The sequence below is a fragment of the Bubalus kerabau genome, chromosome 7 (genome assembly GCF_029407905.1).
Source record: "Bubalus kerabau isolate K-KA32 ecotype Philippines breed swamp buffalo chromosome 7, PCC_UOA_SB_1v2, whole genome shotgun sequence".
NCBI classification, from domain to species: Eukaryota; Metazoa; Chordata; class Mammalia; order Artiodactyla; family Bovidae; genus Bubalus; species Bubalus kerabau.
This window is the reverse complement of record NC_073630.1, coordinates 81766981-81789515: the sequence shown is the minus strand read 5'-3', so window position 1 is coordinate 81789515 and position 22535 is coordinate 81766981. Positions and strand designations below refer to the sequence as shown.

General features: G+C 34.9%; 1 protein-coding gene across 1 annotated transcript in view; it reads right to left on the bottom strand.

The window, feature by feature from the left end:
• Positions 1-22535, bottom strand: part of ADGRL3 (adhesion G protein-coupled receptor L3) — a 900477-nt gene that overhangs the window by 88445 nt on the left and 789497 nt on the right. The window contains exons 20-22 of the mRNA XM_055588685.1: positions 19497-19717; positions 1742-1808; positions 446-537 (exon numbers count right to left, since the gene is read on the bottom strand). Of these exons, the coding sequence (XP_055444660.1) occupies positions 446-537; positions 1742-1808; positions 19497-19717 (380 nt within the window). The remainder of the gene's footprint in view (positions 1-445; positions 538-1741; positions 1809-19496; positions 19718-22535) is intronic.

Sequence of the window (22535 nt, the reverse complement as noted above, 5' to 3'; positions counted from 1 at the left end):
CTGCCCAATATAGTAACTACGTATTTGCTTCCTGGACAAAATAAATAAATGCATCTAATAAAACCTTGGTCTTCCCTGGTAGCTGAGTTGGTAAAGAATGCAACTGCAATGTAGGAAACCCGGGTTCGATCCCTGGGTTGGGAAGATCATGGGGTCACAAAGAGTCACGCATGACTGAGAGACTAACACACTTTCAATAAAAAACTTATCATTTTTTAAATTAGAATTTAGGAGGAAAAAAGTCTCTTTGAAGACAAAGCTTCACTATACTTATTTTCAGGCAGATCAAGTCACCGCAGTAGTCAGTAAATGATCTTATTATAGCAAATAAAACACATTGATCTTTATCATTTTGTCATAAATATCTCAATACAATTAAAAGCTTGAATAGTTTAGTGTATCAAGGTAAGGTAGCCTAAAGAAAACCAAAAGAAAAGTTACTTACTTGATATTATCAAGACAGCCAGATTCAGGTTTCAGAATGGCAGTGTGATGAAACATTTTATATAAAGCAATCCCAAGGAAGATTACATTAAGCTGGAATGTAAAAGGTACTGTTATGTAGCATAACTGGAGTAGAAAAAAAAGTAAGTCTATTTTCTATGACAGATGAGTTGTTCTGGGAAATTAGCTCTCATAAAATAATTGGATCACAGATAATCATCTAGTCTTTTTGTAAAGGCAGCTTGGAAACTTGAGATACCAAAGGATTACAAAGCATTGATATGCCAAATGCAAATAGAAAATCAGCAGCAGTTGGAATGATGCTGTAGAAACTATAAAACAATTCAAAGTCAAGTATATGTTTATAAAAAAGACAATACCTATTCCAGGTTGATATTATATCCACCCTCCAAACATGGACCTTAACTTATTGTTCAAATGCTGCATTACAAAACTAATATTCAAAATCATAATATTTGTGAGTAGCTAGATCAAAAGGGTTATAAAATGCTGGTTAAATTCTCATGCTACAACAAACTAGAATTAAAGTAGTGGGCACCCCCAATGACATTGTTATATCACTGGACCAAGAAAGACCATATGACTGCAAATAAAACAAAACAAACCACATGTTAAAATGCCCTTGTTACCTGCTTTGTTTATACTTCAGAACTTGGGGCAACCTTGTATTTTAAAATGATAAGCATATAAATAATGATACCAACAATAGTATCTAAATTAGGATAAACAATTCATATTTGAAAGATATTATGCATTTAAAAATAAAAAAGAAAGCATGATTCCAGAATGTTTGCCTAACTTATTTGTCATTCTCAAGTAAAATCCTCTTAAATTTTAAAGTTTTTGAAATTTATATAAAAACAGAATTGGAAGGAATAGGAAGGTTATTTATTTTTTTGCCACATTTCCAATTTGATTCCATTTATAATTCAAATTATCCAAATGAAAAAGAAAGAAAATGTACTACTGTCAAACAAAGTCATCACTGTTTAAAACCTATAAAACCAAATGGATTATGCTAGATCAGGTTCCTGAGGAGCTATAATAACTGCATAAACTTGTGCAAATGCATGTTTTCTGCTCCCGAGGGTTTTGATTAAGCATTTTACAATATAAAAGTAGACTAATGAGTGTCTAATTGCTTGAGTTATGTAGTGTCAAATAAATACATGCTTACCCCCAAATTAATCTACGTAAATTAAAGATAGTCAGCACAGGGAGAGTGAAAGTTTTATTTCTTGACCTGGGAAACACATAGTTAATTAGGAGTTCTTACCATAATTATCAAGGTCGCTGGTCCTATAAAACTCCAAATGAAGTAGGTGTCAAGTCGGAGCCAACATCTGCAATGAAACACAGGGAGAGAAGGCGTTCAAGGACTGGCTATGGGACATACATCAAGAGTGAGCGAGTGACAGAGAAGAATGTGAGCTGCAAAGCATTCCACTGGGAGACAGGAAATATTACACTGCTTGTTCATTTAAATGCTGAATTATGTGCCCAATTTCTGACAGCACTATTGATGGAATAAGATAATTACCCCTGGAGGAAGCAGGAATAAATGGCACTGGGCCTATTTGCTGGGGCCTTTTGTGTCTGTCACAGAAATCTTAAGAAAAGAAAGAAAGAGCCATACATATAGCCATTAAGTCGAGGAGCTTTAAGCTATCCTTTTCTCTCCAATTATGGTGCTACATAACCTGTCCATCAGCTGTCAGGTAAAGTGACATTTTCCTGTCAAGAAGATTTGAGGAAATTCAGTACAAAGAAGAAATAAATTTGGTATCAGAAGATTGAAGTTTAATTAGGTTGGGCAGCCAACCTTTGAGAGTTCTTGAGTCTTAAAAAGTGCATTGTTACTGCTAGTGCTTCTGAGGTTGCAAATGATCCTTAGCATCCCATGAAGTTGATTCATGACCCAAAAGTAAATTATTAATCACTTAATCTCAGTTACATTTAATACTCCCCCAATTCTTAAAGCCTTTGGGAAATTACATTTTCTTTCTTCAGGATGACAGGAAGACAAAATGGAAGTGACTATTATGAGAAAGATTAATGTAAATCTTGAATAAATTACCTTTGATGTTAAAAATCATATCTTAAATTATTTGCCATGTGGATATATTTGAAGCATAATTTAAAAAAAAAACAAACTAGAAAATAGTTCAGTGGTGTGCTAAGCATTCTAAAACAGCATGTATGTTGTCTGAAGTATGTAAATATTTCTCATTATGTAACTACTCATTAAATCTCAACAATAATGGAGAACCAGAAAAGCTATGAAGAAATTTATGTATGTCAATACAGCAACAAACAAAAAAAAATTTTCTGTACATGTGATGAAATGTTATAAAGAAGTGAAGAGGAAGGGTCTTTATATGTCAGTAAAATAGATCACAATAACAAAGTTTAGTGAAAAACTAAAGTGACATATCTATATGAACTATAATATTCATATTTTGACAGATATATTTATATATGAATGCAATTTTTTAAATTAATTGGGAAAATCACCGAACTCAGGTTAGTGATTGCCTCTCATATGGGTGTACAGAGGACTGGAAATGCACAAAAGAGGTGTTAGCTATATGCTTTGTTTTTCAAATTCCTGAAAGCTACCTGCGAAAATACTAACAGTTTTATCATCTGAGCAATAGAGCCAGTGAGGTTTATTTTTTTTTTTCTTTTTACTTTTAAGTAACTTAAATTTTTTATAAAGGTTAAAAGCTAGATTTTTTTAAGTAAAGAAATAACCAAATGCCCTGAAAAAACCTGATTTTAAAACAAGAAAATTTCGCTTTATTCTATAAAGTAAAATATTTGCAAAATAATTTACACTGGGATATATTTGCAGTCCAATAAGAAACTGACTACAAGTTTGTCTTTTTACATAATTTTTCTTCATTCTCAATAAACATAATAATCATATTTGAAAAAATGTTAGAGAAGCCATCAATACTCAAACTACTAGCCATTAATTTGTTTGAGTACTTAGTAAACTTTTTGTTGTGCTGTTGTTAACAAAGTTTGGCCATGGAAAAATAAAAGTGTGGTATTGGCAATAAGCAGAAACAAACCAGGGAACTCAACGGTTGAAATACGAACACTGTCTTCATTCTGACTGTAGGCTAGTTTGTTACCCCTCTAATAATGAGTTCGTGTGTGTTGCCAGGAGACCAAGGCAGAGGAAATATCCATGGGTCTTTCAGGGTTTTCAACAAGGATTATATTTTCCCACAAATTAAGATCAATAAAGGACAAAGCATGAATATTTCCCCAGATTAAAACATACATAAGCACACGTGCACACACACACATACACACACACAGACACAGAGTCCAAAAATGTTGCTAAAAAGCCAGGCTTCTCTGTCCATGGGATTCCCCAGGAAAGAATACTGGAGAGGGTTGCTGTTTCCTTCTCTAAGGGGTCTTCCCAACCCAGGGATTGAACCCAGGTCTCCTGCATTGCAGGCAGATATTTTACCATCTGAGTTATCAGGGAAGCCCTCTGAAATTACAGAAGCATGCTATTCTAACAGCACATTTAAGAATGCCTGTTATTAGTATAGCCCCTGTTCATGTGGAGGTCAAAAAAGTTTTTGAGAGTTAATCTGAGAACCAAAACACATTCTCTGAAAATTTTTTCAAAGGGAAATATATTTCGAGGATTTCTGAAAACAGTTACTATACAGGTTAAGTATAGTAGTTTTAATTACAATATTGCAGAGTATCTTGGATTAAGCAGGAAATTTAAAAAACTTTACATAATCTCACCAAATGTGTTGTTAAAATAACATCATTAAATTTTAGTCTTACAAAACTTTTATACTTTTTTGAAAAAAATGTCTCTACTTAGCAAATGCTTTGTTTGGAAATAGATGTGCTTTTGGCATAGTGATCTCTAAATGTAGAAGTGAAATTACTTTAGAAGTTTTCTTTAGGGAGGAGGGTAAAAAAATTCTTCAATATCTATTTGGTATAAATAAAATTACTATATAAGTGTTTTTTTAATTTTTTTGAAAGAAAATTCTTCAATATCTATTCAGTACAATAGATTTAAATTCCCTGGAGAACTAAACAGCGAATGAGGCAATATGAAAGACTTAACATGTGCTGAATAAATCATCCATCCCTAAGGGCTGCCTGGGCCTGACTATCTTCTGGAAGGCAATGTGGCAAGAATTTCTTTTCTAATTCAATTGCCATATGGCCATACCTGCTGTTTCTGGCTGCACGCTGGCTTTCTCAAAAGTTTCTGTATTTCCTCTCTTTCTCATTAACTATCTCAAAAGTTTGTGTGATTTGTGCCCTGAGTTTCCTATGCCAGTGTTGAAAGAACTCACCCTGGCTTTAAGGTCAGGGAGACTACAGACATCTCTCAGTATCCATGGGAATTGGTTCTAGGACCCCAAACCCTCAATCCACAGATGCTCAGTTCCCTTACAGCTGGTCCTTCTTTTTCATAGATGCTGAACCCATGGATCTGGAAGGCCAGCTGTATTATGTGGGTGTTTTTACATGCCTGGACACATACAGTCCACCTCATAGTATTCCACAAGTCTAGACAATTCAATGTCACTTAGATATAATGTAAAACCATTAATTAAGGGAAGACAAATGTTAAAGGAACAATGTATTGCACTAAACACAGTAAAGTCTAGTTTGCAAATGACTGCATAGATCTGCCACTGAAAAATATGATTTATCTGAAAATTTCCTTTATTCACTAAGCATCATTTAATTTGTGAAATTGTTAATTTTGTACTTAGTCACTCAATCATGTCCAACTCTTTGTGACCCCCATGGACTGTAGCCAACCAGGCTCCTTCGTCCATGGGGATTCTCTAGGCAAGAATACTGGAGTGGGTTGCCATGCCTTCCTCCAGGGGATCTTCCCAACCCAGGGACTGAACCCAGGTCTCCTGCATTGCAGGCAGATTCTTTACCATCTGAGCCACCAGAAAGCCATTTTTGTTTAATTTTTAAGATTATATCAATTCTTTTCTAACGAACTTCTGTCATTTACATATAATCTATATATTAGGTTTATAGCAGTACTATAACAAGACAGATAACCCGCTGTTGAAAGAGCAAGTGTATTCTGATGACACAACATGCTTATTTGACTCAAGTTTGGAAACCCTTGTAAGACCAGATATATCCTGTAATTAAAAGAGAACTTTTCACAAACCATAAACTTTGACTTTTCCTCCCATGTACCTATACAAAGATGTCATCAAATTTTTGTAGCAATTTTAAAAAATTATAAAATCAGCATATATTGATAAATATTTGAAAAAGTCTTACTACATTAATTCAAGTTTATTGGTTTAATATGCTAAAGAAGTAATGCTAATTTACATAGCTAAATTATCATTTTCTTCTAGAATTGTCTTCCAAAATATAAGAAACATTTGCAAATTAGATGATAATTTGGCCACCTCATGCGAAGAGTTGACTCATTGGAAAAGACTCTGATGCTGGGAGGGATTGGGGGCAGGAGGAGAAGGGGACGACAGAGGATGAGATGGCTGGATGGCATCACTGACTCAATGGACGTGAGTCTGAATGAACTCCGGGAGTTGGTGATGGACAGGGAGGCCTGGCGTGCTGTGATTCATGGCATAGCAAAGAGTCGGACACGACTGAGCGACTGAACTGAACTGAACTGAAAGGTATTGGTATCTGGATCAGTCTCACATAAAAATATCAATTACCGATCCAGCAAGTACTACCTTAAAGTTTACCCAGAAAACAGAAAAATAAAAATAATGAAACAAATTCATTTCTCAAAACAAGACCAGAGAAAACCATACTTCTAAAGCTAATTCTCTTCTACTAAAATATTCCTCACTGGTTTTCTTTTACTCTTTGCAACCCCATGGACTATACAGTCCATGGACTTCTCCAGGCCAGAATACTGGAGTGGGTAGCTTTTCCCTTCTCCAGGGGATTTTCCCGACCCAGGAATGGAACAGAGTCTTCTGCATCACAGGCAGATTCATTACCAACTGAGCTATGAGGGAAGCCCTTCTTTCACAAGAAAAATGGTACTGAAGAATTTATTTACAGGGCAACAATGAAGAAACAGACGTAGAGAATAGACTTATGGACACTGGGCAAGGGGAGGGGAGGAGAGGATGAGATGTATGGAAAGAGGAACATGGAAACTTACATTACCATGTGTAAAACAGATAGCCAACAGGAATTTGGGAATTTGGCGTATAGCTCAGGAAACTCAAACAGGGGCTCTGTAACAACCTAGAGGGGTGGGATGGGGAGGTAGATGGGAAGGAGTTCCAAAACGGAGGGGATATATGTATACCTATGGCTGATTCATGATGAGTTTAATAGAAAACAGCAAAATTCTGTAAAGCAATTATCCTTCAATAAAAAATAAATTAATAAACACACACACACACAAAGACATGAATGATTCTGTGTTTAGAAAAATGGTAAAATCAATTGCCCAATATATATAAATGTCACCAAAAACATATGACTTCTTTTTTTTTTTAATTTTAATTTTATTTTATTTTTTAAACTTTACATAATTGTATTAGTTTTGCCAAATATCAAAATGAAAATGTAAACATATGACTTCTAATGCTTTTAGATACCAGAAACACTGCATTAGTACAGTTCCTTATTCAAAGTTACCATGTTTAATACAGTGCCCCTTAATTAAGAGGCCATGGTGCACTGTATTTTTTTGCCTATTTATTCACTCTTATCAAAGTAGACATCTAACTATGAACCATTTTTTTGAAGTAATGTAAATTAACAATGGTATTTGCTTCATTTTCTGCAAACTCTAAATCACAGACAAAACTGTCCTTGATGAAGTATTAAATGTAACCAGTAAACAATCTTCACTACTGGTAGATCATAAACTTTACATGGTATCATCATATCAGGTTGTTTATGAAAGTTTGTAAACTACATATTTGTCTTTTTTCTGTAACATATGCAGATCTCTGTATATTTGTACTACATATATCTGGCAAGATTGAGAGAGAAAAGAAGGAATAAGGAGAACTGAGGGAAGAAAGGAGAAAAGAGGAAAAGGGACAGATATATACTTCAAGCATAAATCTAGTTCTAAGCTTACTGTAATTTATATCACAATACACTGTTCCATCTAAACTTGAAATACTTTGCAAGTGCATAAACTGGAAAATAGATTGGCAGAGTGATGTAGGAATAGAATGTGATCCACTGGTACTCCAGATTAGCATTTGTAGTTCAGCTCCACTTTTGCATCTGATACATCTCATACACCAAATATAGGTTATGTTGTCTTCATGTACCCAATATGCACTTATTTTTTAAAAATAAGTGTTTCATTATTTCTTCAGCAAAATACATCCCATAACTTTATGGTGGACTACAAAGGTAAGAAAAGTGCTATTATAATTTATTAATAGTAAATATTGGAATAATCCCTATAGTCCCATGTTGCTTAAACTAACAGGAGGCAGTAGCATAAGAATTGCAATCATTACTTTTATAAATGGATGCTTTTAATAAAATTTATTTTGCAATTAAAACTATGTTGCTAATCATAGTTTGTATCCCAGTTGAATAATAGCACCAGTAATATATAATAAATGTTTATATATGCCAGATATTTTACATACACTCATTTGTTGCTGTTGTTGTCTAGCCACTAAGTCATGTTTGACTCTTTTGAGACCCCATGGATTGCAGCCTGCCGGGTTATTCTGTCCATGGGATTTCCCAGGGAAGAATACTGGAGTGGGTTTCCATTTCCTTCTCCAGGGGAACCTCTTGACCCAGGGATCAGACTTTCATCTCCTGAATTAGCAGGCAAATTCTTTACCACTGACTCACCAGGAAAGCCCACATGTACACATAATAAATATTTATACATATATATGCCCACACATACATACACATATGTATTTACTCATACACACACAATTTCAAACATTGCAGTAGTTTCGCAAGGTACTTATATAATAACCCTCATATTACAAATTAGAAAATGAAACTGACTTGCTCACAGCCACATCACTTATAATTAGTTGAGCCTGAATTTGATTCTAGTCTACCTGACTCCAAAGTCCCTTAACCTAGTGTTTCTCAAAAAGAATAAATACACAAGATATAAAATAATAAAATCTAAGTTTTGTTGACAATTATAAATTCTAAATGATTAGATGAGAAATGTATATGTTGCACATAAATCACAGATTGCCCAAGTGAAAATATTAGATCTTTGCAATTATAAAGTGATCTCTTGATAAGGTATTATACTTCTTTGGTTCCAGTAAGAAGTTAAGTCCTACATTTGACATCGGTCACATTTTCTAAATAACAAGACAGCAGTCTTGATGTTCTGTGATACAGCTAAATCTTTAAACCAAAAAAAATATGCTGAACCCTAAATTCTTATATACTGCATACAGTGATAATCTCATGCTCAGTGCAGGTTCCTGGGTGATGAAATGATGATATAATAAGCCCTCCGTCTCTGTAATTCATACACAAAACATGCTCTTGGCTTTAACAACATAACATATAACATACAGAGCACTCCTCACACACATATTGAATGATTAGCTTGATAAATGTCGATGATAAATACTGGTTCATTATCTATATTATCCCCCCCGGCCAACTTAAAGTCAAACATGCCTGTTGACAACATATTCAATGAGGTAAATGCTTCATGTTAATGCAATATTACAAGTAGGAATATTTTATATATAATAATATGATTAGATAAATATTTCAGATGAATATATAATGTTCTATGTGTAGGATGAAGTGCTTAGACATTGTAAATGTATTGAATAAACCTATGCATATAACTTTCAGATACTATCAAGGATAATGTTCCTTGGCTGGCTTCCTTCTTGAATGATAATATAATCCAGTATTTTAAAAATCAATAATCAATTTTCTATTCAAATGATTATGCAGGTTAGAGAATGAAGCTGAAATAAAGAAACTGGAGGGGGGACTTTAACTAGCAGAGGAGAGACTATGCTTTTTAGAGCTGTTGTTAAGCTCACTAGGAAGACAAATCTAAGACTTAATAGATGATTTATAATAATTTTCAGATCATAAAATTGATTTCAATTATCTTTAAGAGCTCAGTTATGCTTCAAGAACTCAAGGATGTTCTGGTCCATTATAAATGTTCATGACCTAATCAACGTCTTTCAGAAACCTCTTACCAATTTTTGAACTTGCACTTTAATTCCTGGGCTAGTCTCTGAGGTTTACTACTTCCCAGCACTCTCCCTTCTCCTCCTATTGGAACCGACTTCCTTCCAGCTCTTTTTCAATCTACCCATCACTTTAACCACTGCTTTTACTGCCCTAAACTTAGATTTCAAGGAAAGTGCTATAAAATATAAATGCATTTTTTTCCTTTGAATAAAAATTAACTGTTCAAACAGTTTACATTTGGGGAGGTAATAATGAGGTAAATAAAGTTTACAGGAACTGATTAGTTTCAGGTCATAAAATCAAACTAATTATCACAGAATTTCCACATCAGTTCTGTTTTAATTAAGTCAATGCCAGACTTTTTATCTTTTGACAGAATCATACCCAATGGCTTCACTGAATATCTATATAAATAATAGTACGGATGCATGCCTGCATGCTAAGTCACTTAAGTCATGTCTGACACTGTGTGATCCTATGGACTGTAGCCCGCCTGGCTTCTGTGTTCATGGATTCCCCAGGCAAGAATGCTGGAATAGGTTGCCATGCCCTCCTCCAAGGGACCTTCCTGAACCAGGGATCAAACCGGTGACTCCTGCATCTCCTGCATTGCAGGTGGATTCTTGACTGCTGAGCCACTGGGAAAGCCCGAAATAACAGTATAAGAGAGACTAAAGGAAGATATAAAAGAAGACAGAAAATGGAAAAAATCCCATAGTTAGTACAATTTAGACCTGTGGTCTACTAGCTGAGGTTTTTTTTTCTTTTTAACAATTGTATTGAAATTTTAATTTGATTTTTTTTTTTTTTTTTAAGTATCTTATAATTGCGACTAAATGTAATTCTAAGTAAATTGTCTCAAGAATAATGTCAACACAGATTAAAAGATTTCATTAAACACTATCATGAAATAGTGAGATTCTCTTATAAACTTTGCAAATTGATGGCAAACTAAGCAATTTCTCAAAATCAAATTATGTATGCTTTGTGTGTCAGTATGTGTTTTGTACATAATAATCAATTCAACAACCCTAATAACTTTCATAGAAAAACACATCATAATCCATCAGCCAGATGGAATATGATAGTTACCTCTATCTGTATCAAAATAACATTTATTTAACCTACAAAAACAATTTTGTCTCCAATTTTATCTCCTACCATTGATATGATTCTGTACTTTTTAGAAATGTAAGCTATTATTATTAAAGATTTCAGAAATAAAACCTCATTGCTACTATAATAAAATACATTAAGAACACTAAGACGAGAAAAAAAGAAAGAGAAACCTGTTATTTGGAATATTATAATATATATTCAATGGTTTTATTCTAGATGTAATCAAGCAGTTGAGGCTAACAAGTAAAAATGCATGATAATAAAATTCCAAAAATAAGTAAAATAGACTTCTACAACAAAAATCTTACTGTATCAATTTTAATGACAATTTTCAAAAAAATGTGTGACAATATGTCTTTGATTTCTGGCTAATTGCTGTTTATTATGACTGTGGACTTACATATTTGTACCAAAAACATCAATGTAGCATATAAGGAGGTAACATTGGCAAAAAAAAAACAAAACCCAAATAAACACTTAAGTATGATGAACAGGAAGAAGGAAATGCCATTAGAAATAAAAGAAATAAGCAATAGTAACAGAAATCAGACAACAAAGACAAATTTAATAATAAGCTTGAAAACTTCCTTAAAACGGGGAAGGAAATAATCACCCCAGTCCAAGAAACCCAGAGAGTCCCAAGGCGAAACACCCTAAGACACATATTAATCAAATTAACAAAGATCAAACATAAAGAACAAATACTAAAAGCAGCAAGGGAAAAACAACAAATAACACATAAGGGGATTCCCATAAGGATAACAGCTGATCTTTCAATAGAAACTCTTCAGGCCAGAAGGGACTGGCAAGACATACTTAAAGTGATGAAAGAAAATAACCTACAGCCCAGATTACTGTACCCAGCAAGGATCTCATTCAAATATGAAGGAAAAATCAAAGCTTTCAGTTCAGTTCAGTTCAGTCGCTCAGTCGTGTCCGACTCTTTGCGACTCCATGAATCGCAGCACACCAGGCCTCCCTGTCCATCACCAACTCCCAGAGTTCACCCAGACTCACGTCCATCGAGTCAGTGATGCCATCCAGCCATCTCATCCTCTGTCGTCCCCTTCTCCTCCTGCCCCCAATCCCTCCCAACATCAGAGTGTTTTCCAATGAGTCAACTCTTCGCATGAGGTGGCCAAAGTACTGGAGTTTCAGCTTTAGCATCATTACTTCCAAAGAAATCCCAGGGCTGATCTCCTTCAGAATGGACTGATTGGATCTCCTTGCGGTCCAAGGGACTCTCAAGAGTCTTCTCCAACACCACAGTTCGAAGGCATCAATTCTTCGGCGCTCAGCCTTCTTCACAGTCCAACTCTCACATCCATACATGACCATAGGAAAAAACATAGCCTTGACTAGACGAACCTTTGTTGGCAAAGTAATGTTTCTGCTTTTGAATATGCTATCTAGGTTGGTTATAACTTTCCTTCCAAGGAGTAAGCGTCTTTTAATTTCATGGCTGCAGTCACCATCTGCAGTGATTTTGGAGCCCAAAAAAATAAAGTCTGACAAGAGAATTCAGCACCACCAAACCAGCTCTCCAACAAATGCTAAAGGATATTCTCTAGACAGGAAACACAAAAAGGGTGTATAAACTCGAACCCAAAACAATAAAGTAAATGGCAACGGGATCATACTTCTCAATAATTACCTTGAATGTAAATGGGTTGAATGCCCCAACCAAAAGACAAAGACTGGCTGAATGGATACAAAAACAAGACCCCTATATATGTTGTCTACAAGAGACCCATCTCAAAACAGGGGACACATACAGACTGAAAGTGAAGGGCTGGAAAAAGATATTCCACACAAATAGAGACTAAAAGAAAGCAGGAGTAGCAATACTCATATCAGAAAAATAGACTTTAAAACAAAGGCTGTGAAAAGAGACAAAGAAGGACACTACATAATGATCAAAGGATCAATCCAAGAAGAAGATATGACAATTATAAATATATATGCACCCAACATAGGAGCACTGCAATATGTAGACAAATGCTAACATGTATGAAAGGGGAAATTAACAATAACACAATAATAGTGGGAGACTTTAATACCCCACTCACACCTATGGATAGATCAACTAAACAGAAAATTAACAAGGAAACACAAACTTTAAATGATACAATAGACCACTTAGAACTAATTGATATCTATAAGGACATTTCACCCCAAAACAATGAATTTCACCTTTTTCTCAAGTGCACATGGAACCTTCTCCAGGATAGATTGCATCCTGGGCCATAAAGCTAGCCTTGGTAAATTCAGAAAAATTGAAATCATTCCAAGCATCTTTTCTGACCACAATGCAGTAAGATTAGATCTCAATTACAGGAGAAAAACTATTAAAAATTCCAACATATGGAGGCTGAATAACACGCTGCTGAATAACCAACAAATCACAGAAGAAATTAAAAAAGAAATCAAAATACGCATAGAAACAAATGAAAATGAAAATACAACAACCCAAAACTTGTGGGACACTGTAAAAGCAGCCCTAAGGGGAAAGTTCATAGCAATACAGGCATACCTCAAGAAACAAGAAAAAAGTCAAATAAAAAACCTAACTCTATACCGAGAGCAACTAGAAAAGGAAGAAATGAAGAACCCCAGGGTTAGTAGAAGGAAAGAAATCTTAAAAATTAGGGCAGAAATAAATGCAAAAGAAACAAAAGAGACCATAGCAAAAATCAACAAAGCCAAAAGCTGGTTCCTTGAAAGGATAAATAAAATTGACAAACCATTACCCAGACTCATCAAGAAACAAAGGGAGAAAAATCAAATCAATAAAATTAGAAATGCAAATGGAGAGATCACAACAGACAACACAGAAATACAAAGGATCATAAGAGACTACTGTCAGCAATTATATGGCAATAAAATGGACAACGTGGAAGAAATGGACAAATTCTTAGAAAAGTCCACCTTTCCAAAACTGGACCAGGAAGAAATAGAAACTCTTAACAGACCCATCACAAGCACGGAAATTGAAACTGTAATCAGAAATCTTCCAGCAAACAAAAGCCCAGGTCCAAACGGCTTCAAAGCTGAACTCTACCTAAAATTTAGAGAAGAGCTAACACCTATCCTACTCAAACACTTCCAGAAAATTACAGAGGAAGTTAAACTTTGAAACTCATTCTATGAGACCACCATCACCCTAATACCAAAACCTGACAAAGATCCCACAAAAAAAGAAAACTACAGGCCAATATCACTGATGAACATAGATGCAAAAATCCTTAACAAAATTCTAGCAATCAGAATCCAACAACACATTAAAAAGATCATACACCATGACCAAGTGGGCTTTATCCCAGGGATGCAAGGATTCTTCAATATCCGCAAATCAATCAGTGTAATACACCACATTAACAAATTGAAAAATAAAAGCCATATGAGTATCTCAATAGATGCAGAGAAAACCTTTGACAAAACTCAACATCCATTTATGATAAAAACTCTCCAGAAAGTAGGAGTAGAAGGAACATACCTCAACATAGTAAAAACTATGTATGACAAACCCACAACAAACATTATCCTCAATGGTAAAAAATTGAAAGCATTTCTCCTAAAGTCAGGAACAAGACAAGGGTGCCCACTTTCACCACTACTATTCAACATAGTTTTGGAAGTTTTGGCCACAGCAATCAGAGCAGAAAAAGAAATAGATGGAATCCAAGTTGGAAAAGAAGAAGTAAAACTCTCACTGTTTGCAGATGACATGATCCTCTACAAAGAAAACCTTAAAGACTCCACCAGAAAATTACTATAGCTAATCAATGAATATAGTAAAGTTGCAGGATATAAAATCAACACACAGAAATCCCTTGCATTCCTATACACTAATAAAGAGAAAATAGAAAGAGAAATTAAGGAAACGATTCCATTCACCATTGCAACGAAAAGAATAAAATACTTAGGGATATATCTACCTAAAGAAACTAAAGACCTATATATATAAAACTATAAAACACTGGTGAAAGAAATCAAAGAGGACACTAATAGATGGAGAAATATACCATCTTCATGGATTGGAAGAATCAATATAGTGAAAATGAGTGTACTACCCAAAGCAATCCATAGATTTAATGCAATCCCTATCAAGCTACCAAGAGTATTTTTTACAGAGCAAGAACAAATAATTTCACAATTTGTATGGAAATACAAAATACCTCGAATAGCCAAAGCGATCTTGAGAAAGAAGAATGGAACTGGAGGAATCAACCTGCCTGACTTCAGGCTCTACTACAAAGCCACAGTCATCAAGACAGTATGGTACTGGCACAAAGACAGAAATATAGATCAATGGAACAAAATAGAAAGCCCAGAGATAAATCCATGCACATATGGACACCTTATCTTTGACAAAGGAGGCAAGAATATACAATGGATTAAAGATAATCTCCTTAACAACTGGTGCTGGGAAAACAGGTCAACCACTTGTAAAAGAATGAAACTAGAACACTTTCTAACACCATACACAAAAATAAACTCAAAATGGATTAAAGATCTAAATGTAAGACCAGAAACTATAAAACTGCTAGAGGACAACGTAGGCAAAACACTGTCTGACATAAATCACAGCAGGATCCTCTATGACCCACCTCCCAGAATATTGGAAATCAAAGCAAAAATAAACAAATGGGACCTAATTAAAATTAAAAGCTTCTGCACAACAAAGGAAACTATAAGCAAGGTGAAAAGACAGCCTTCAGAATGGGAGAAAATAATAGCAAATGAAGCAACTGACAAACAACTAATCTCAAAAATATACAAGCAACTGCTACAGCTCAATTCCAGAAATATAAACGACCCAATCAAAAAAATGGGCCAAAGAACTAAGTAGACATTTCTCCAAAGAAGACATACAGATGGCTAACAAACACAGGAAAAGATGCTCAACATCACTCATTATCAGAGAAATGCAAATCAAAACCACAATGAGGTACCATTTCACACCAGTCAGAATGGCTGCGATCCAAAAGTTTACAAGCAGTAAATGCTGGAGAGGGTGTGGAGAAAAGGGAATCCTCTTACGCTGTTGGTGGGAATGCAAACTAGTACAACCACTGTGCAGAACATTGTGGAAATTCCTTAAAAAGCTGGAAATAGAACTGCCTTATGATCCAGCAATCCCACTGCTGGGCATACACACTGAGGAAACCAGAAGGGAAAGAGACACGTGTACCCCAATGTTCATCGCAGCACTGTTTATAATAGCCAGGACATGGAAGCAACCTAGATGTCCATCAGCAGATGAATGGATAAGAAAGCAGTGGTACATATACACAATGGAATATTACTCAGCCATTAAAAAGAATACATTTGAACCAGTTCTAATGAGGTGGATGAAACTGGAGCCTATTGTACAGAGTGAAGTAAGCCAGAAAGAAAACACCAATACAGTATACTAACGCATATATATGGAATTTAGAAAGATGGTAACGATAACCCTGTATGTGAGACAGCAAAAGAGACACTGATGTACAGAACAGTCTTTTGGACTCTGTGGGAGAGGGAGAGGGTGGGATGATTTGGGAAAATGGCATTGAAACATGTAGAATATCATATAAGAAACAAATCGCCAGTCCAGGTTCAATGTAGGGTACAGGATACTTGGGGCTGGTGCACTGGGATGACCCGGAGGGATGGTACGGGGAGGGAGGTAGGAGGGGCGTTCAGGATGGGGAACATGTGTACACCCGTGGTGGATTCATGTTGATGTATGGCAAAACCAATTCAATATTGTAAAGTAATTAGCCTCCAATTAAAATAAATAAATTAAAAAAATAATAAGCAATAAGATACATAATTCTATATACATAAATTCTTCTAGTTGTTTAGAAATTCTTTGCTTATATGTATTTTTAAACAATATTTTGATTAAACTCCCTACGAAAACATGATCTCTTTGTTTCAGCTTATCAAGTACATACAAATGACTGAATAACATTTCTTTTTCAACACGTGCTTCTTCAAAGAGCAAAACAGAACTCTATAGACACTGGGCTAGTTGAAGTCCCAAAGGGATAAGTCAAAAATTTTTTCCATGTATTTTGAAGGTCTCTCTCTGGACAATTTATTGAAAATATAAAAATGAGGCACTAAGTGCTCTGTGCCCACCTGTGATAGAGTTTTAGTACAATTTTCCCTATCCTTTTCTATACTTCTTTCATTTATCCATTATTTTATCTGTATCTGTTTTACTTCTCCTTGTTTTGGGAAAAATCATAATGGTGAAACTGAATTATCATTAAGGCTTGTTTCAAATCAATGCCTGGGAAATAAATTAGCTTCTATTCTTACAAAGTAATAATGTCAGTAAATGAGAGCTTCCAGGTATGGTGCAGGAAATTAAAGCAATGATACCCAAGGCTTTAACAAAGTCACAAGAGAATATATAGTATTGATTCTAAGAAAAGATAGATAACAAATAACTATGTCAGTCAATTTAATATATTAGAGTGGAAACATATTAATTAAAACAAAAATCCTATGATTTAAGGGCAATGTCTGCTAATGGGTTTCTTTTAGAAAGGATAAAAATATTCTAAAATTAGATAGTGGTGATGGATGCCTAACACTGAATATACTAAAAACAATGGAAGCATATTCTTTAAAAGGGTGAACTTTATGGCACGTAAATTATATCAATAAAAGGTTTTAAATTAAATTCTATCATCTATCTAATCTCCGTCTCCTAAAATGTCTTTACAGAAAAATATAGACAATAATTTTATCTAATCCTAATCTGGTCCATGATTGCCACCGAGATACACAAAATGACCTTAGATTTGACAACAATTCACAAGGTTTAGATTAAAAAATAATTACTACTAGCAATATTAGGCAAATGGTTTTATGTAGCCTGTCACTGTTCTCAATAAAAAATTCAACAGAAGTGATATGGTGTTCTTTTAAATACACTGTTGGTGCTTCTACACCAAAGCATATTCTATTTTAACTATGTTCCTTGTAACTGTGGAGTCCTCTTGTCATTCCCTCCTGAATCTTCTCTTCTGGGAAATGAGCTGCTCTATTGCTAGCATATTCAGGCTGCTGACTGCTGGTGGAAAGTCATGAAATTTGGCTTATTAACTTCTGTATAAATTGATGTTATCTAACCTCATATGAGCCTTCACTATTGCTTGGAAATCTTTTTATTAATATCTAATTGGCTCCTTAACACATTTTCCATAGTGCTCATTTCAAAGCTTTTCAAATCTCCTGTCTTTTCAACATGACCTCACCTATTCATTCAGCAAAGATCAGCATCTCCTACTTGATGGAAAAATTCCTCTACTTCCAAATTTATCTTATCTGTTATTTTCTTCACACATCAGAAGACAGGGGTCATCTGACTATTTCAAAAACATCCTAGTTTTAGTGGAAATAAACCTGACATTTCATTACATGTCTGCCACCATCTACCTCTATCATCATGGGCAAGGCAATTTACCTGGCTCCTGATTTTTTCATCTGTAAAATTAATGCCTTGGACTAGGTGAATTCTAAGGCCACTTTCAGTACTGAATCAAGGTTTTTCTCATCTTATGTCTAATCTATGCTTTTCTATCCCCCTAGGACCTTTCCTTTTCATTCAGCCTATATATGTTGAATACAAATGAGGCATAAGATACTTTCTGTCTGCTAATCTCCTCTTTCCAACTTGATTCTTCACACCGTAGATGTTCTTGCAGCTTCACTTTTAAAAATTCTTCATCACTGCTATCATAAATTAATATTTGTACTATTTCTCAATCAAATGTTTTCAAGCTGTAGATAACACATGAGGACTCTACTTTATTGCCACTGACTTGTCTCTTCACATCTTCCAATTGGGCTTCTGTTTCTAGCACTTTATCAAAATAGGACAAATGATTTTTCCTCCATGCTTACCCTACTTACATTATCTTGGACATAAAGCCCCACCTTGAAACTTTTTCTTACTTTCTCCATAGTTCAGAGGCTTTATTTTTCACCTCTCTTCCTTCTCTATTTTTATTTTCCTTCCTCAATCTATGACTTAAATGTGAGTATTCATCAGAGATCTGTCTTGTTCTTCTTTCTAAACTTTCTTCTCTGAAAACTAATTAATTCTCAGGATCCCAGTTATTATAATGATGTGAATTACAGGAATATTTTTCACTGAATTTCTTTCCATAATTATGCTTAACATCTCTATGGGTATGTCTCACCAGTTTGAAGGTATGTTGAAAATAAAGGTCATCACTAGACCCCAGTAGCTACCCAGGAAAAAAAGGGAAGCCACAAGTTGCCCCTGATCCTATAAATCTACCTTTCTATTAATGGTATAAGTTACTTTCTAGTGACTAGAATTGATATGTCAGGAAGGAGACAAGGTTTCAGTGTCAGAGATTACACTCTCCTCTGAATACACATGTTTAACATAGCTAATTCTTGATTTGACAAAAGTCTCAATGCTCTGAAAGACATTAAAAGTATCGTCCCTTTACAATTACTCAAGTTTGTGATGTAGATGTGGAATCTCGGAATACTATCTCTTTTTATATAATAACAAAAGTACAACCCATGAATTGAATTATCCTCATTTGCTTCTATAGTTCTGTCATTTATTGCTGTAAGGTGATATAAAGATCTTAGTTTCTGAGAAAATTCAAAGTTTCAATTTTAACTAGATTTAAAAAGAAGGGAAAAAAGGAAAGAAAACATAAACTCACACTTTATCAGTTCCATAACTCCTATAGTCTACAGCAGCTGACACAGCCACAATGAGGGCAGGCATCCCATAGCCAACCAGGTAGAAGTATTTCCTTCGTGAATGTTCACTCTCAAAAACCTCCACCAGCATGATATAGAGCTGCACTCCCTCCAGGAACATCCAGGTGAAGGCAGCCAAGAAGAAGAAATGTAATAGGGCAGCAAAAACTGCACAGGCAATCTAGGGAAAGGAACACATGAGTCAGTCAGATAACTATCAAATGAAGTTCCAATTGCCATAAAGTTAAAATAAATATTTATCAAGACTACAGTAATAAAATAGGTCTGCAAAAGAATTGAGACAGGATTCTTAAAATTCATATACTTAATTCATATATTAAAACCTAATCACATATAACCTATATTTAAAAGTCATCAGTTCAGTTCAGTTCAGTCACTCAGTCATGTCCGACTCTTTGTGACCCCATGGACTGCAGCACACCAGGCCTCCCTGTTCATTGCCAACTCCTAGAGTTTACTCAAACTCATATCCATTGAGTCAGTGATGCCATCTAACCATCTCATCCTCTGTCGTCCCCTTCTCCTCTTGTGTTCAATCTTTCCCAGCATCAGGGTCTTTTCAAATGAGCCAGTTTCTCGCATCAGGTGGCCAAAGTAATTGAGTTTCAGTTTCAGCTTCAGCATCAGTCTTTCCAATGAATATTCAGGACTGATTTCCTTTAGGATGGACTGGCTGGATCTCCCTGAAATCCAAGGGACTCTCAAGAGTCCTCTCCAACACCACAGTTCAAAAGCATCAATTCTCAGCGCTCAGCCTTCTTTATAGTCCAACTCTAACATCCATACATGACTAATGGAAAAATCATAGGTTTGACTAAAGAGCCTTTTGTTGGCAAAGTAATGTCTCTGCTTTTTAATATTCTGTCTAGGTTGGTCATAACTTTCTTCCAAGCAGCAAGCATCTTTTAATTTCATAGCTGCAGTTACCATCTGCAGTGATTTTGGAGCCCCCCAAAAATTAAGTCTGTCACTGTTTCCACTGTTTCTTCATCTATTTGCCATATTTAACATTTGATTAATAATATATATGGATGAAAGCAGAGCATTATAGTAAGAAAAAAGTATAACATGTAAGAAAAGGTTCTTAGAAGATTCTATTGATAATTATACTGGAGATTAGTCTAAAGGTTTTAAAATAGATCTCATAAATTTTTTTCTTGGTCCTGTATAAATAATCCTGTATTTATTAACATACTAAATTCTTCAATGTAAATGAAGGAGAAACACTAAAACCAAGGAGAAAAATAGCTCAAAATAAAAATAAAATAATTAAAATAGTTTATGAGATTATTACTTATTATTAATTGTTTATTTCTTCCTTGCCTTGTTTCAGAAAGTATTTAAGCTGGATTGCGAAGTTTGTACTGCAAAGAGGTAAAAGTAGATCTGGTAAAAATAAACTGTTCCATAAGTGCTTTCATTTTCTTATTTTTTGTGTTATTTTACTAAATGCTGGTCTACACAAGCTTGGTAAAAAAAGGCAGCTGGCCCTTACTCTGTCATATTTTCTAAGGTACTACAAGTTTCAGCTGACCATATATTAATTTTCTTATGTCTGTTCCTGAAATTCTCATTCTTCTGGAGGGGAAGTCTTTATTTTTTATGAGTCCTAAGTAAAATCTGTGGTTCCTATACAAAAAAAAAAAAGGCAACAAATTCATACAAATGATCTGATTAGTATGGATTCAATGATGAGTATGTTCCTTGAGAAATGAGGCAAAAGGCAGGTCTATATCCTTGGGTTAGAGAGATGATGATGAAGGGGTGATAAGGAAGTCAGGCACCAAAGGAGCTAGAGAGAGAAAAAGGAAGTGAAAGTCACTCAGTTGTGTATTACACTTTGCAACCCCATGACTTTAGAAGCCTACCAGGCTCTTCTGTCCATGGGATTTTCCAGGCAAGAATATTGGAGTGGGTTGTCATTCCCTTCTCCAGGTGATCTTCCCAACCCAGGAATTGAGTCCATGTCCCCAGCATTGCCGGCAGATTCCTTAATGTCTAAGCCACCAGGGAGGCCCACAGAGAGAGAAAGCAAAGCCTAACTGCCATATAAGATGCAGGAAGAGGACACATATCCAGCAACAAGAGTAAAGACAGTTGGGCTGAGCTGCACCTATCCAAGTTTCATACCAATCATTGTCCTCATGCTACTGTCAGAAATTAGTTTTGTGCAGTCTGCAAAATTTGGAGAAGTTTATCATACCATATGTATCATCAGGAAGCAAAAAAAAGAAGGTTTCTAAATGAAAGGAAAAATCAAAGAGCAGTTGAATTGCAGGTTAAAAAGAGAATGAAATGATTTCTTCTTGGGAAATATCACAGTTTCTTGATTTTTAGAGTTAGGGCTTCAACTATTAACTTTTGTTATCAGAGAGTAGTTTTTGGAGAAAAAAAATGTGTACTTTGCTTATTCATCTATATGCATTTCTGAGAAAAATTGTCACATTTGTATATGATAACCAATTAAAAGTATAATCACTGTAATTGCACCCTTTAATTAATCATGAATGTGTAATCACAAACATGAATTCAACTGCTTTTTCATTGTAAAGACTATACATATGGACTCATACCAGAGAACAGCATTAAGTGAATGATTTATTATGCCTAAAAGTCTTCTAAAAAATGAGTTTTCATTTGTAGTTTTAGTCATGAGAACAAATGTGCTATTTTCATGAATCTCAAGGACATAGAAAGGGCCTCACAAAAGTTACAAGTGGGCATAAAGTTTGTTTAATACATTAGATATTATCTATTGATCATATTTTTTGTTTGGTTTTTATCAAGAACAGTTGGCTGGTACTATTCCTTGTTATCCTCTTTTCTTTCTTTTCCTCCCTTCCTTCCTCCCTTCTTCTCTCCTTCCTTCCCTTCCTTTCTTGATATGGCTAAATGTCATTAGTAATAAAGTATGACATTAGCATTTAAAATGTAAACAGAACTTGAAAAAATAAGAAGTGTAAAACAAAACTTGGGAT